The sequence below is a fragment of the Sphaeramia orbicularis genome, chromosome 5 (genome assembly GCF_902148855.1).
Source record: "Sphaeramia orbicularis chromosome 5, fSphaOr1.1, whole genome shotgun sequence".
NCBI lineage: Eukaryota > Metazoa > Chordata > Actinopteri > Kurtiformes > Apogonidae > Sphaeramia > Sphaeramia orbicularis.
In genome coordinates this window covers 34383248-34398167 of record NC_043961.1, presented here as the reverse complement: position 1 = coordinate 34398167, position 14920 = coordinate 34383248, and the positions used below count along the sequence as shown (strand labels likewise).

General features: G+C 39.2%; 2 protein-coding genes across 4 annotated transcripts; both read left to right on the top strand.

The window, feature by feature from the left end:
* Positions 1–163: 163 nt before the first annotated feature.
* On the top strand, positions 164–3352 carry tusc2a (tumor suppressor 2, mitochondrial calcium regulator a). 2 transcript variants are annotated; one of them, XM_030134462.1, is made up of 4 exons: positions 164–284; positions 1008–1245; positions 2442–2562; positions 2679–3350. In XM_030134462.1, the coding sequence occupies exons 2-4, from the start codon at positions 1097–1099 to the stop codon at positions 2742–2744; spliced, it is 336 nt and encodes a 111-aa protein (XP_029990322.1). In that variant the 5' UTR covers positions 164–284; positions 1008–1096; the 3' UTR covers positions 2745–3350. The 2 variants fall into 2 exon arrangements, with proteins under 2 accessions (XP_029990322.1, XP_029990323.1); XM_030134463.1 differs by lacking the exon at positions 164–284 and adding an exon at positions 551–681 and having other exon boundaries at positions 2679–3352.
* Positions 3353–7864: 4512 nt separating this feature from the next.
* Positions 7865–14389, top strand: hyal2a (hyaluronidase 2a). Of its 2 annotated transcripts, XM_030135487.1 has the most exons (5): positions 7865–8133; positions 8231–8333; positions 8698–9664; positions 10129–10218; positions 13323–14389. In XM_030135487.1, exons 3-5 carry the CDS (start codon positions 8738–8740, stop codon positions 13713–13715), a joined length of 1410 nt encoding a protein of 469 aa, XP_029991347.1. In that variant the 5' UTR covers positions 7865–8133; positions 8231–8333; positions 8698–8737; the 3' UTR covers positions 13716–14389. The 2 variants fall into 2 exon arrangements, with proteins under 2 accessions (XP_029991347.1, XP_029991346.1); XM_030135486.1 differs by having other exon boundaries at positions 7865–8333.
* Positions 14390–14920: the final 531 nt, after the last annotated feature.

The window sequence follows — 14920 nt, the reverse complement described above, 5'->3', positions numbered from 1 at the left end:
TTTATGATAAAACATATCATTGCACATGTTAATATCGCCCTCACGCTAGTACATGTTAGGGTAGGAACTCCATGCATGTTTTATGTAACCATTAGAGAGATTAAATAATCTCTGAAGGTTACCCCGGCCGGTTCTCGGTACAGTACCACTTTAACTGTGTATCTGCCGCCGGCCTGTCCGATCAGCTGATCACATCCTCCACAGGCTAGGAGCAAAACAGCTAACGCTAGCTAGCAGCGATAAGAGATATGACAGGATATGCCGGGTTAACAGCGCACAACAAGGTATGGCACTAACTTGTCTACTCTAGAATAAGCTTGTTTTATATGTTGACGACTACGTGTCTGGTATATTAACAAAGCAGTGCCGGACCGAGCTAGTTATCATTTAGCTGCTGTAGCTAACCTGCGTCAGTGGCAGAAGCTAACAGACTAGCTTACCTGGCTGTAGGTACCGTTAGTCATTATTAGCCATATTGATCGGACTCAAGCGATTGCTGGAAATAAGCAGATTACAGCTAAATGCAATACAATGGGTGAGTGCTATATTTAATATTAACGCTGTAATCTCACTCTTTGCTAAAGAGAAATCAGATTATTTGCGTGGTCTTCGTTAGCTTACTGTTGTATTAGCATAATGTGGTATTGTTGAAACACAACCTTGACGTTCGAAAAATATCAGGTTAATTTATTGGCATTTTTATTGTACTTTCATATAACACGGACATTTAGTACTAAGAGTTATGAGCGTTTGGTTTATTTCAGTTTTAACTCTATTTTGCTGTGGAGTTGCATTATTCTTTAAGCTTGACATATTCAATCACAATTTAAGTGACCTGGACATTACATAAAGTACATGAGCAGTTATTGAAAAAGTTAAAAGTGGTTATGTTTAGTCAGGTTAATGTACAGATATTAAAACACACTACACACAGATCTAATCACCAAGCAGTGAAGGATTGATTGGGAATGTGTCCTTCCTTTTCTTTGTGTACTTCCACCTTCCAGGTCCTGGCTTTGGTAGGGAATTGAGAGTGTCTGGCCCCCACCCAGGTTGAAAGCTTTAACTGGAGATTAACTATGCCTTATCTCTGAGGATGGGAGGGAGTGGATCCAAAGCCAAAGGTGTCTGGCCTTTCTCAGGCAGCGGAGTTGGAGGTGATTCAGCCTGTGATGGGAATGAGCAGTCTTTGGCCCGTCTCAAAGGCTCCAGAAATGCAACCCCCTTCGTGTTTACCAGGAGGAGGTAAATAATACATACCAGTAGTTTGAAGTACTTAAGGGATCGGTTTGCCTTCATTACAAAAATCACTCATCCCATTCCCTGTAAGTACAGTTAAGGAGAGGGAGATGTGTGGATTTTTCAAAGGCATTAATTCAGTTCTGTGGTAGATGGACAAATCAGCATAGGAATGACATTTTACAATTAATAGTATCTACAAAATTTGGCTCTTGGTTAATATTAGGCTTCATCACAACTGGAATTACTGACTTAAAATAACTTGGGAAGAGTACTTGGGAAAAATAAAATTGCTCCCTTAAACGTTTTATAATGATGGTCACTTCCAGATTCAGTTTAATATTTTGGGAGCCAGAGGTTATTATTTAGGAATTAATCAGTGTGGCTTAAATGGTCAATTCAACACTGTTAACTAGTTTATAGACATGGCTAACATAGTTAATTTCCAACCGTCCAATTCTTTTTCAGGGGTGGTGTGATGTATGTCCATAAATTGGCTGCCATCTTTGTTGAGAGTATTGTTATACTGGCCTTTAAAGAGACACTTTGTCAGCCTTTTCCCACTAAGTCAGTCCTCAGTGGCACAGCAAATACTAGTTGGATACTTATCTCTCTAATTAAACCCTTGGAAGTGTTTATAGTAATGAGTAGTTCATTATTCCTTAAGCAACCATCAGTTTGATGTAGAGCATAAAGTTTTCACTGTTTCAATGGAAGAAGGTCATGTGGTCTAATGAGTCCAGTCCAGATTGATCCTGTTCCAGAATGATCAATACAAGTGATTCATTCATCATGTCTAGTGCCCTCAAGTGTGGGTTAGTGTTATAGTCCAGAGTTGCCTCAGTCGGTTAGGTCTAGGTTCAACAACATTACGCACCAAAAAAAATTTACAGAAATGAATGTTATGACATTGCATAAGTCTTTTGAAACAATGGTACTGCAAGTGTTGGCTGTAATCAAAGCTAAAGGTGGTCCAACATAATATTCAAGTGTGGGACTGTTTTTGGTCAGTAGTGAATGTGCTAAATAGTGGGCTCATTAATGGGTGGTGGAACTTTGGAGGAAAATTTAAGAAATTTGCTTGTAAACCTGAAGCTGTAGGAGGCAAAATACGGTTTTGGGAAAGTAATTGTGTTAGATTTAACAGACTGGTCAAAGTTAACTACATTTAGTTTGACCCTGGCTTTTGTTTATGTTGCTAGTTCTTTGTACTATGACGAGGATGGTGACCTCGCCCATGAATTCTATGAAGAGACAGTGGTGACAAAAAATGGCAGAAAAAAGTCAAAGTTGAAGAGGATCCAGAAAAATCTGATACCACAGGTAAGTTTGGCTCCTGGGGACAGATGTTACAGATATGATTTTGCATGTATGAGTTGTTTTCTCAGTACAGCCATCCCTATTGAAATAACAATTTTGTGTTTTATTTTACATTACAGGGAATTGTGAAGCTTGACCACCCCTGTATTCATGTTGATTTCCCCATCATCCTCTGTGAGGTGTGACAAGTAGTGATGGACTGATGAAGATCTAAGAGGGGCCTTGTTGAGTGTAACTGTGGTACAAGCAGGAAAAGAAAAATGATAAACTGAAGGAAATGTCTAGAATTTGACTTCCATCATGGTCTTTGGAGTTTACCCTGTTCACTAAAAGTTGTATTTTGACATTCACATAAGTAGTGACGATGCAAGTTGTTTCCACTACCCAGCAGTTTTGCAGCTGACATGTAAGCAGTTTTGGAGAATACATTAAACAAGTGTATTTCTCTCATGAGTTGTTACAGGGAAAAACATGCTTGATGTGAAAAAGGCTTCAACAGTTTCTGCCTTCTGTGAGATTTAAGTGTTAGAATCTGTATGTGTCTTTGTACATGTGTGCAAATAGGTCTGTTTGGGTGAATGTGTGTGAGGAGGATGGAAGATGTATTCACCAGGTTGGACAGTGAAGGACTGAAATTTATTGTACATATGGTCATGTTCTGTATTGTCATGTCTGAGTGTGTCTCAGTTACGGAAGCTCAGACCTGCACTAGTGAACATAATGTACTAATGTAAATAAGGTCAGATTTCATAGTCGCAAATACTTGAATAAATGGTTCACTGAGCCGAATATCTCAAGTCCAAACTTTTTATTTTGTTATCCAAACAGTAGATGAAAACACTTTGTGGAGTTTTAGTTTATTTTACTTAACCAAGACCATGCACAAAAAAATCTCATGAGAAATGATCCATTGTCCTAAATTTAGCTCCTAGCTAGTTTCCATCCACAGTCCCTTGGTAATCCAGTAGTTTTGTAACTCACACTGTTCATGCAACATTTTAGAAAGTGAAAACCTGTAGTTTACATGGCGCAACCATTTTAGTTTGTCAGAGTTAATTAGACAAGCTTCCACTGCATTTAGTCAAATGGTCACCTTGAAGAATTCTGTCTGCCATTCCTGGGCTTCTATGACAGCTGTAAGTATAACCCTGACATCTCCAGATTCTGTTGTATTTTTAGCTTTTCATCACTGCCTTCTTAAATTGCGGTTGGCCTCGCTGAGCTGTAAGTGCTGTGTGCAACTGAAGCCAAGGGTTTCTTCCTTCCTTCCTTTCCCATAATGCAAAGAAAATCAGCAGGAGGTTTTTGAACAGTAGATGGATTGTATCGTCACAGGTGCTACACCTCTAGATGGCAGCACAAACCCACTGTATTTAATTAGACAATGTACACTAAAGTGTTTTTCATTTACGTTTTCTAAGGTGCCTATAGTATAACATTTAGTGTAGTTATACTTTCCAGAAGGCCTAAGATGCAATTAAATGTTAGTTTGAGGTTAAAACTAAAACTGAAGATGTGACGGGTTAGAGCTGGTGTTGCTTCTTGGCAGAGAACCCAAGTTTAATGTCAACGTGAACATATTTCAATGTGTATAGCTGACAAATCCCCACAATAAATGGGTAGGGCTTCCTCTTTGGGCATTCTCAGTTCTCTGTAATTGTGTGGAATGTGGTTGGGAGTGTTTCTGGGCCAGAGGTCAGTCACTTTGATGTATTTCCTCTCCACTGGTCTTTGAAGTTTAGCTTTAAGTCCATCAGCAATAAAAAGGATGAACTCTTTTCTCATAAAATATAGAAATTTATGAACTTCATAAATATCACACAATAGCACGGTTTTGATATATACAACATGTTCACTAATGCACAGTGTTTTAAAGAGAACATTATCCATGTGGATGTGGTTTAGAGAGGTAGTCATTAAGAATTAAAAGCAGACATGAAACAACTGAAACATGCTTTGTATTAATAAAGCAAAACAATAAAACACATTCACTGAGCTCACAGGAGACGTCTGAGGTGAATCAGCAATGTCTGATGAATTCCCTTTACATGAAGTGCTTACAGAGCAGTTTATTCTGAAATGTACACAGCTTATACATAGTGGGACTGACAGTGAATAAACTTGGATAAAATACTCATGGACATATGATAGTGGAGTCCTTGTGTCGGCTCTTGCAAAGAACAGGAAGCACATGTTGAAGCAGGACTGTAAGTAATCTAAGGTCAGTATTTTTGACAGATATGTTTGCGAGACCTGCTCAGGTAGTTCCCAATCAATTATGAAACTCAAACTTCATTATAAAGCAACAGAAAAGCTAAACATAACAAACATATTCCACAGTGAGACTCTGGGATATAAGAATTGCTCAATTGTTGCATCCCATAATGACTAAATGCAGTGCAATTAATGACGCGATTAGTTCTGGAAGTGAAGGTGGTAGGGCGTGTTTCCCAGTTTCCCTGCCATTGTTTTTGCTTCCTGACAGTCCCTGACTTCTGCTGATGTAATGTTCAGGAGGTCAAAGGGAAGCTGAGACTAGAGGGAAGCCAGCGATTCTTTTGTTCATCTCTCCCTCCCTCTGTCCTCATGCACATGGGTCGTTCATGCTCCACTTTTCCTTTTCGCACAGAGACTTAGAGGGAGAGAGAAAAATAGAGAAAAACTGATGACATGGTAAGGTGAGTCAGCAAAGCTTGGAAAAAAAAACAACGGAATGGATTTTGACACAGGAAAACATCTTAGTTCCAGGTCCGCACCTCGACCCAGTCATGTGCTCATGGCAGGCATCCTTCAGCTCACATGTCCAGATTACTGTCCAGAAAAACACCCTCTGTCTTTGTACAGTTCACTCTTAGACAATCAGGCAAAGAGGCACAGTTCAGTGATGACAGAGAAACACTGTTAGTAGTTTTCCTGCTTCTCTGAATTTACCCAGAATGCATATGTGTCAGCAAAGTGCCCTCACCCCCATCACCCACACTGGACTCCTCTCCAGCACTGCTCAGTCCTATCTTCGGTTCCTTCCCTGGGTTTTGCTAGTGGCTGTCATCACATGCTTCAACCAGGAGTGACATCTGCATGCCAGATGCCTTGTGCCCACTGTCTGAAGTGTTCTGAGAGTATTAGTGGAAAAAGTCATTCATTGAAGTGGAAACACAACATAAAAGCACTTTACTAAGTGTAAATGATATACAGTGTATCTGATGCTTGAGAGGTTCCAACACTTTGATTTAAGTTACACAGTTCAAAGGCATTGGCACCAAATGTTCACAACGGGTACATAAACCTTTGACAAGAATGTAACAAAATAAATAAAAGATGAAATAAATGACAGGAACTGTTTTTCAGTTATTTGATGAAGAAACTGCTCTAATGTAATAGAATACAGTTGTATTATTAGTAGTGCTGTCAAACAATTAAAATTTTTAATCAGATTAATCACAGGGTTGCTCTGGATTAATTTTGATTAATCACGATTAAATATTCATTTTCAATCTATTGTGTTTCATTTTGCTTGAGCAAACAGACTCAAGGAAGTAGAGAATATATATGCATTTAACGTGTTTATTAACCAGCTTCAACCATTTCAACAAAACCACTTGAAACAACTGTCCCGTCTTGTTTTTTTTGTACTAATATTTCCCATCCAGAGGGCCAACATGCTGTTTAGCGTCTTCCATATTTATTGGTTGGTTCTGCTGCCTGTCACTACCTGATCAACTGCCCATTTGCACATGCGTGATGGTAACTCTGCTTGGACAAACTGCCTCAGATGTGTTGCCAGAGACGTTCAGAGTCATTCTGCACTGCAGATGGGTAAATTGCGTTAAAAATTTTAATCAGATTAATCATGATGATGGATTAATCTGCACTAATGCGTTAATTTTGACAGCCCTAATTATTATCAATAAAACACTTTATGTACAATGATGGATTTGATCTCTATTAGGGATTTATTAATACTTTGGCCTAAATTAGAAAATACTGCAGTAATTGTTGTGTCAGCTGTCAAACTATTATTATTGTAATGAGTTGACATGTTAATATATTCATAACACTGCAGTATTCTAATGATTACACCCTGATGGAGATATATTTTGTCACTACAATTTTTCCACTTGTGGAACATTTGACTGCATTTAAATTATATTTAGACCTTTGTTTCCCAAACTTAGTGTCTGGACCCAAAATGGGTCACAGAGCTGTTGTTATCAGGTCACAAAACAGATGTGGTCACTCTGAGAATTCATAAATGTTGATCTCAAAAAGGCCACCTAAAATGATAAGGAGAGGCATCAGTTGTACCTTGCAAAAGAAAAAAAGATGTAAAATAAAAATTACACAAGATAGACAAGATTAAAAAAAAAATAGCTGGATAAAAAGATATGTGAGACATGAACATATTCAAATATTTGAAGACAGTCAGTAAAAAGTTAATAAAAATGTAGGCCTATGGTAATTCGTGGTGTACTTCTGTAAGTTTGAGGAGACAGGAGCCCCGAGGAGACACCAAATTTCTGTTTTTGGACTCAAGGTGTGTTATTGCAAATTATTATTATTATTTATTTTTTTTTAACCAAAGATTTGAAATGGTTAGAACTGCAAATATTTATTGACTGAAGTTGTTAATGACTAATTGAATCCATTGTTATGTTGATAATCATTAATGATTATCACTCATTAATCAGTTAACCATTAATGATTATCGTTTTTTCACCGTTTTCTGACACTTTACAGGCCAAACACATATCAAAAATGTAAAAAGAAAAAAAAAAAAAAAAAAACAGATTAATTGACACTCCAGTGATATGAGGAAAAAATTAAATCTTACTATTATTCAAAGTTTTGGACAAGCTGTGGTTTTAATTGAATAATTTGTGGCTCTATAAATTAAGAAATTAAGTATTTTTCTTTACTAAAACTAAATGCTATTTTTTACTTGAGAAACGCATTCACAAATAATATTTCAACAACTGAATATTTTCTTGTAAAATGTTCCTTCTGCTAAAATAAGACAGACAGAATGTGAACCAAAGAAATTCTTAAGGAAACAGATACAAAACAAACTTGGTGTAAGACCTTTAAGAGCTATTAATGCTTTCAAAGTGTTAATATAATCTACAAATGTCACTTTATTTATAAACTGTGTGTAATTATCCGAGCCGTTCCAGGAGCGCATGGTGCGTTCAGTGGTCATCTGTGGGCTCGGTCTTATTTTTAGGCCAGACTGTCCCATTGACCTGCTCTGAATCTTGACAGGGCTCGTACAGCCAGTGGATCTGTTTCACGGCGGTGGAGGCAAAACCTCTTGGACGGATTCATTCAAGGACACTGGGAGGATGGACGCGTGTTTGGAGACATGAAACCACTAAATCCAGATCTGAGTCCTCTGGATACCGAAGATGTAGGTACAAGTAGAGATGAAAAGAGTTGGTGTAGGTTTTTGGATAGGGTTCGGGTCTTGGGATGTCCGGTTTTTGTCGCCACTCCCCCTCCTGGTCCCACTCTGAATGGAACATCCTGGACTGGTCTGGGTCTAAGGAAGGCGAGTTTCAACTGACAACATCGCAGGGGGTAAGTCCGCTTCTCCGCACTTGAGCGCACTTTTACGGGCACATATCAGATTCGCATGCCGTTGTAAATTCCCCTCGTCTTTATTTCTTTCCTCTAGAACAATGTTGGGCTTGAGTTTTTGCAGTTTGTTTTGAGACAGCGCGACTTGAAGTAGCAGGCTTCTGTTTTTTTGGGAATGCTTCTCCAGTCAGCCAGGAAAGGTAAGTCTGTCCAGCTGCAGGGGGACTCATGTGGATTAAACTTGACGTACTGTTTGCTCATTTTTCTGCTTGAAAAAAAAGGACAAAAAAGTTCTTTATGATGGTGAGTCTAAACTTTATTAAATCTGCGCATAACTATTTTGGGAAGATGCTTTTAATGTAAACAGATGAAACCCTGGGGTTGTGTTCCTACACTGTCTCTCAGTCTGTGAATGCAGCATCTAAGATTCATTTAAAGCCTTATTATTATGTAATTTCCAGTTTTTATGGTATGTTTCCATGTGAGTTAATCATGTGGACACTTTTAGAGCTGTGTTTAACATGAACTAAAAGGCTAAATTTCTGTCTTTTCTGTATGTTGCAGAGCAGAGAGTGACAGTCCTTGTCAATTCACATCTGAAGACATGTACTGGACTCTGTCTGACTGGAAAGTTCTGCTGCTGACTGTACTCTTGTGGGACCGCCTTTGTGCCTTGGGGCTGAAACCCACGAGATGGCCATTGTATTCCCAAAAGCCTTTGCTTCTCGCTTGGAATGCCCCAACTGAGGACTGTGCCCCCCGTCATGGTATTCACTTTCAGCTGGACCAGTTCCAGATCGTGGCCTCACCCAATGAGGCCTTTTTTAGACAGAACCTCACCATCTTCTACAAGGACCGCTTGGGCTTGTACCCTTACATTGAGTTGGATGAAACAACCGTGAACGGGGGTCTGCCCCAGTTGGCCAGCCTCACACAGCACCTGGAGAAGATGCCAGAGGGTGTGCAGAGGTACATCCGAGAACCTGAGGCTAAAGGTCTGGCTGTTATTGACTGGGAGGAATGGCGCCCACTCTGGGTACGAAACTGGGAAGTCAAGGATGTTTATCGCAGACATTCTCGTAAGTTAGTGAGTCAGAAAAACCCAAATTGGCCTCCAGAGCAGGTAGCAAAGGTAGCTCAGCAGGAATTTGAGATGTCTGCCAGGAAGTTCATGTTAGAGACACTGAAGCTGGCCAAAAGCCTGAGGCCCAACCAGCTGTGGGGGTTCTACCTGTTCCCTGACTGTTACAACCACGACTACAGGCGCACGCTGGAGAACTACACCGGCCGCTGTCCGGATGTGGAAGTGGCTCGCAATGAGAAGCTGAAATGGTTGTGGGCTGAGAGCACGGCCCTGTTCCCCTCCATCTACATGGGCACCGTGCTGCGGTCCTCCACCTCCGGACGCCAGTTTGTCCGGAACCGCGTGAAGGAGGGGATGCGTTTGGCTTCGTCAGGCGATGGGCTGGCACGTCCTGTCTTTGTGTACACCCGGCCCACCTACGCCAACTCCCTGCTTCAGCTGACAGAGGTGACACACTTTAACACAGTGTTGAATTTGGGTTTGTGTTTGGTGTTTACTACATGCTGCTTTGTATTTTGTCAGGTTAACTCTGCCTCATTCAGCGCTAACACTAACCCCCTTCTCCTTCTGATTTGTCCATTCAGCATTGAGTGATAACTTTTTGCGTTTCCTTATCAGCAGCCACAGTGGTTTCCTGTCCTAGCAGCTGACAGTCACCCCAATACCACTGATTTGTGAGGAGTGGGCAGGATGGGTGTTGGTCACATTGGAAATCTCACTAACACCCTATAGACTGTTTCCCTATGGGAGACTAAACTGATAAGAGTTGGAACTGTACTTGACATACCACAGCCTACGTTCCACTGACATTTTGACCCCGCTGTGCTGACCTTTACGGTGTTTTTTCAGCACGGCTACATGACATGTATGTGTAATATGATAGTGTTAAAGTGCTGTATCATCTTTTACAGACTGACTTGGTGTCCACCATCGGAGAGAGCGTGGCTTTGGGAGCGGCTGGGATCATCCTGTGGGGAGAAGCGGTGTATGCCAGCAACCGAGTGAGCATCATCACACTAATTATGAACCAGTCAGGCAGCATTTAACTCCTCACAATACACCGTAGATTTGATTCTTTAGCTCTGACCTGCTGTTCTTGTCTGTCATATGGGCAGTCATTTGATCACATACACTTACTCCTCAGGGCACAGGAGTCATGAGTTTGTTCTTCAGTTTCACAGGAGGCATTTGTTGGAAGTGTTTGCGTTGTCATCCATGTTCAGCTGTTAGGTGGTACTGTTTGAGGCAGAGTATCTAAAGATCAGGAAATCAGGTGGGCACAGTGTCGGTTCAGAGGGATGACAACATTCTCACCATCAAAGTTTCAGTCCACTTCCTTAAATAAAAAAAGAGTTAAAACGGTTCTGTCTTAAATAACATGATGTTTAACTACAGTCTTGAAACTTGTGATTTATAGAATGAAAGATATGTGTTTATGAATGAACAAAGAAAAAACATTGTTGATACAGGAATAGATTTCAGACAGGAAACCACTTCATGCATTAAAAAAAAGAAAGCTCGACAAAAATTAGCATTTAATTTCAGTTGCATTTTTTTTTATGGAAAAGTAATGCACTCTATACACTGCAATGCAGCCAAGATACATTTGTTATTGCTTTATTTGTTTAACTTTAAAAATCTGGAACAGGCTTCGTTTTAATGTTGTTTAGTTTCAGTCTTAGTATTGCTTTGTAATGTTGGATTTGTCAGGACAAGATTTAAAAAAAAAAAAAGAGAAATTCAGAAAATCACTATGAAATAGAAAGTCTAGAAATCATCAGACCATTGAATACAATGGACTCACTTAGGACAGAAGAAAATTATTTTTTTTGTAACTCACTTTTTGTTGGTTTTTCTTTCTTTCCACACATTAAACATTTTACAGTAATACAACAGGCTGAAATTTAAAGAAAAGAGACAAATAAAATGATAAAAAACAACTGTTAAAAAACAAAACAAAACAACCCCCCACACACACAAATCCAAAAACAATAGAGTACTGTCAGTCTTGTTATACAGGATATGTGGTTACATTATAAATCTTTCCAGGTGAGATAGGGTCTGGGCCCGGACAATAAAACATTCAAACATTTACAATAATACATGGTGGTGTCAGAATTCAAATCTTTTAAGTTATCACAGGAATAACCCAGATTGCAGTCAGACCTGCTCAAAGTTATCTATTCCACACTTCATCTAAAAAGAGCCCTAAATTTTTAAAAATTTCTCCTGTCTGTTATTGATTTTAAAAATCAGTTATTTATTCATTCTATTTCAGTAATTTCCCCCACCTATTCACTAAAAGGTATGGTGTTAGTGCCTGAGTACTATTCTGCACCCTGTAAGAAGGGCCAGTCTACACCATACACTGCAAAAATCCAAATCTTACCAAGTGTATTTTTCTCATTTCTAGTCAAAATATCTCATCACACTTAAAATAAGACATAATCACCTAAAGAGTAACTTGCAAGCAAGATATAAGAACTTATTTTTAGACAATAGATCTTGAAAATCTTATTTCAAGAAATCTTACCAAGATAGTTTTCACATGTTCCTTTGGCAGATTTTTTTTTTTTTTTGCTGAATTCAATATATATATATATATATATATATATATATATATATATATATATATATATATATATATATATTTTTTTTTTTTTTTTTTTTTTTTTTTTTTTTTTTTTTTTTTTTTTGCTTAATTCAAGCAAAAAAAGTCTGCCAATGGAACAACTGAAAATTATGTTGGTAAGATTTGTTGAAATAAGATTTTCAAGATCTGTTGTCTAAAAATAAGTTCTTATATCTCACTTACAAATTACTCTTCAGGTAATTATGTCTTATTTTAAGTGTGATGAGATATTTTGACTAGAAATGAGAAAAATACACTTGTAAGATTTGGATTTTTGCAGTGTAGGATTTGCTGAGCTGTCAGTCCTTCTCCCCTTGTACTGTTTCCCAGTATACAAAATGGCTGATTGTGCACAAATTTAGCACTAAGCACTTTGTTAATAAATGTTATTATATTCTCCCATAACTTTTGGGTCAGCTGACATTCATAAAGCATGTGTCAAAGTTTTCCTTTGCTCCTGTGACATCTCCAACATAGGTCACAATTTCAATCGAGCCATTTTACACGGAGTCCAATAACCTCTATGAATAGTTTTGTATTTAATTAGTCTGGTGTGTATCTCCCTTGATGTCTTATGCCATGACCCAGTTATTTCCTGCCATGCCTCCTCTGTTATTTCCTTCCCTAAGTGTTCCTCCCAGGCTTTCATAAGTCCTGAAAGTCCTGGTGGGTGAGACAGACAGAAGACAATTATGAAGGATCTATATCATAAAAACAAATATATTATGTTTATGCATTAAATCAATCAATCAGTCAATCAATCAAATTTTGTTTATATAGCACTAAATCATAACAAAAGTTATCTCATGACACTTTACATATCGAGTTGGTCGAAACCAGACTCTAAGCCAATTTTCAGAAACCCAACAGAATCCTCCAGGAGCAAACACTTGTGACTGGTGACAGTGGCAAGGAAAAACTTCCTTTAACAGGCAGAAACCTGGAGCAGACCCTGACTCCTGGAGGATGGCCGTCTGCCTTGACCAGTAGGGGTTAGAGATAGAGGGTAAAAGGGGAGAAAAAAGAGAGAGCGATAGAGATAGAGAGAGACTGGGGGAATGGGGGAGAAGTAGGGGGAGACACATGGACGCAGTTGATGCACAGATAACTGAACTAGAACTGTCAAAAGTAGATCGGCTGATGTTAGATAAATAAAAAAAATTAAAACTAAAGACTTCAGTAGTTAATTTTAAATTCCAGTTAAATTCAGTTTTGTCATTTTTCCACATTTCATTCATGATAACTGTTTATTGGTGTGTAAAAGTACAACCACATTAGTAGTTTATATTAGTATTTTTCATGTTGCATTGGGAGTTGTTGTAGTTTCCTTTGCAGCCCTGATCCTGTCCTCTGTGCTCAGTGTGCTTACAAATGGGGCCGGTGTGGGAGTTCAACGCCCTTAGTGCCGCCTTGACTTCACGGTGAATCTTGACCTGCCTGAGTGATGACTGTGTATTTATTTTTTCTCTGCAGACTAGCTGCTCCGACCTGGATGCGTATCTGCGGGGTCCGCTGGGTAAATACCTCCTCAACGTCTCCACGGCAGCGGAGCTCTGCAGCCAGACCTTGTGCGGTTCTCACGGCCGCTGCCTGCGCAAAAATCCAGACAGTGATGTTTACTTGCATCTGAACCCCCTCACCCACAGTGTCATCAGTCAGAGTGGCAGACTGACAGTCAGCGGCGAGCTTGGCGAAGCAGAGAAGATGAGTTTCCAGACGGAGTTTCAATGTCAGTGCTACAGCGGCTACCAGGGAGAGGGCTGCGACCAGACGGACCCTCTGCACCAAAGAGGGGACGCACCTCGAACCACAGCATCAACACTGCAATGGGTGTCCTTACTGGTCCTCTGTCTGCTCCTCCTTTAATGCACCATCTATACTGTGCGTTTGTATGATTTTTACATTTTTTTTGCAATTGCTGTAAAATAAGGATGACACAAGGTGAAATTTTATAGGAAACACTGTGGAAATTGCAATGTTTTTTTTTGTTGTTTATAACTTTTAATCTTTTTTTTTAAACAATGGAGGCCTAGCTGGAAGTGACATTGTTTACATTTTGCTCTCAGTTTCCTGTCAGTCACTGTTTCCCAAAGTGTCAAATTCCACATTTGTGACAGTGAGAACAGTTTTAGGGACAATGTGACGAGTTGGTGTGTGTTGACAGTGGAATTGATGCACTTAGATTTAACAGTAGCACAATGTATTTGAAGTGCCTGATCTTGTTTCACTATGACCTCTTTATGACATCTGATTTTACGGAGGCATTTATAGGATTACTATTTATTTGAATGTATTTTATAGATGTTTTTATATGAATCTCACATTTTTATGTCCAAAACATGACTACTACTTCTATAAGGAATACAATACTCAACTTTTGCAAAAAAAATCTCAACTTTGAGCAGCTGTTTGTCTTCAAAAGACCATTTTACAGTGTTAAAGAGCATTTCTTACAGCTCCGTTACTCCATTATCTTACCACCCCTCTGTGTATACTGTCCTTGACTTTCATCAATGTAAATAAACTTCCTTGTTACAGAGCATGACAAAGTAGAAGTCAAAGTTTTTCCATTATTCTCATTCTCATTATCCAACTCAACTCTAAGTCATATAATACAGGTATGATTTTGTTGTTTTCCTGCGGTGAGAGTTCAGCTGCGGGGGCTAGAAATGTTTCGCCATTGGCCACAAACTTGAGGCAAAGCCGGTAAATCCTTAGGGAGAGATATGTTTTGCAGGCTGCAGACACACACCCCCCTCCCCATGTAATTGTAGGGTGCCGTTAAGCCAAGAGTTATTTTTTACTGCTTTTAAGAGTTCAGTGAGGCATACACTTAAGATTTCATTGTGGCTTCCTTGAGAGTCATTAAGGAAGCAGCTATAAACACCAGACACACCAGAACTGTTCACCTTCCATTTTCCATTATTTTTAATTCATTTCCTACAGATGGGTAGGATGATGGGATGACTTTATGATGAGCCTGTGGCTTTAAATTCTGTCTGATCACCAGCTCTATTCTGATTGGTTGATAGAAATCCTATGGGCCTGACCTACTGGTGGTTGGGAAACCT

Coding starts and splice junctions, on each gene's coding strand:
- tusc2a (XM_030134463.1), top strand. CDS start 1,097: ATGGGAGGGAGTGGATCCAAAGCCAAAGGTGTCTGGCCTTTCTCAGGC. Junction 1,246..2,441: donor TTCGTGTTTACCAGGAGGAG/GTAAATAATACA, acceptor TTATGTTGCTAG/TTCTTTGTACTATGACGAGG. Junction 2,563..2,678: donor AGAAAAATCTGATACCACAG/GTAAGTTTGGCT, acceptor TTTACATTACAG/GGAATTGTGAAGCTTGACCA.
- hyal2a (XM_030135487.1), top strand. CDS start 8,738: ATGTACTGGACTCTGTCTGACTGGAAAGTTCTGCTGCTGACTGTACTC. Junction 9,665..10,128: donor CCCTGCTTCAGCTGACAGAG/GTGACACACTTT, acceptor CATCTTTTACAG/ACTGACTTGGTGTCCACCAT. Junction 10,219..13,322: donor CGGTGTATGCCAGCAACCGA/GTGAGCATCATC, acceptor TTTTCTCTGCAG/ACTAGCTGCTCCGACCTGGA.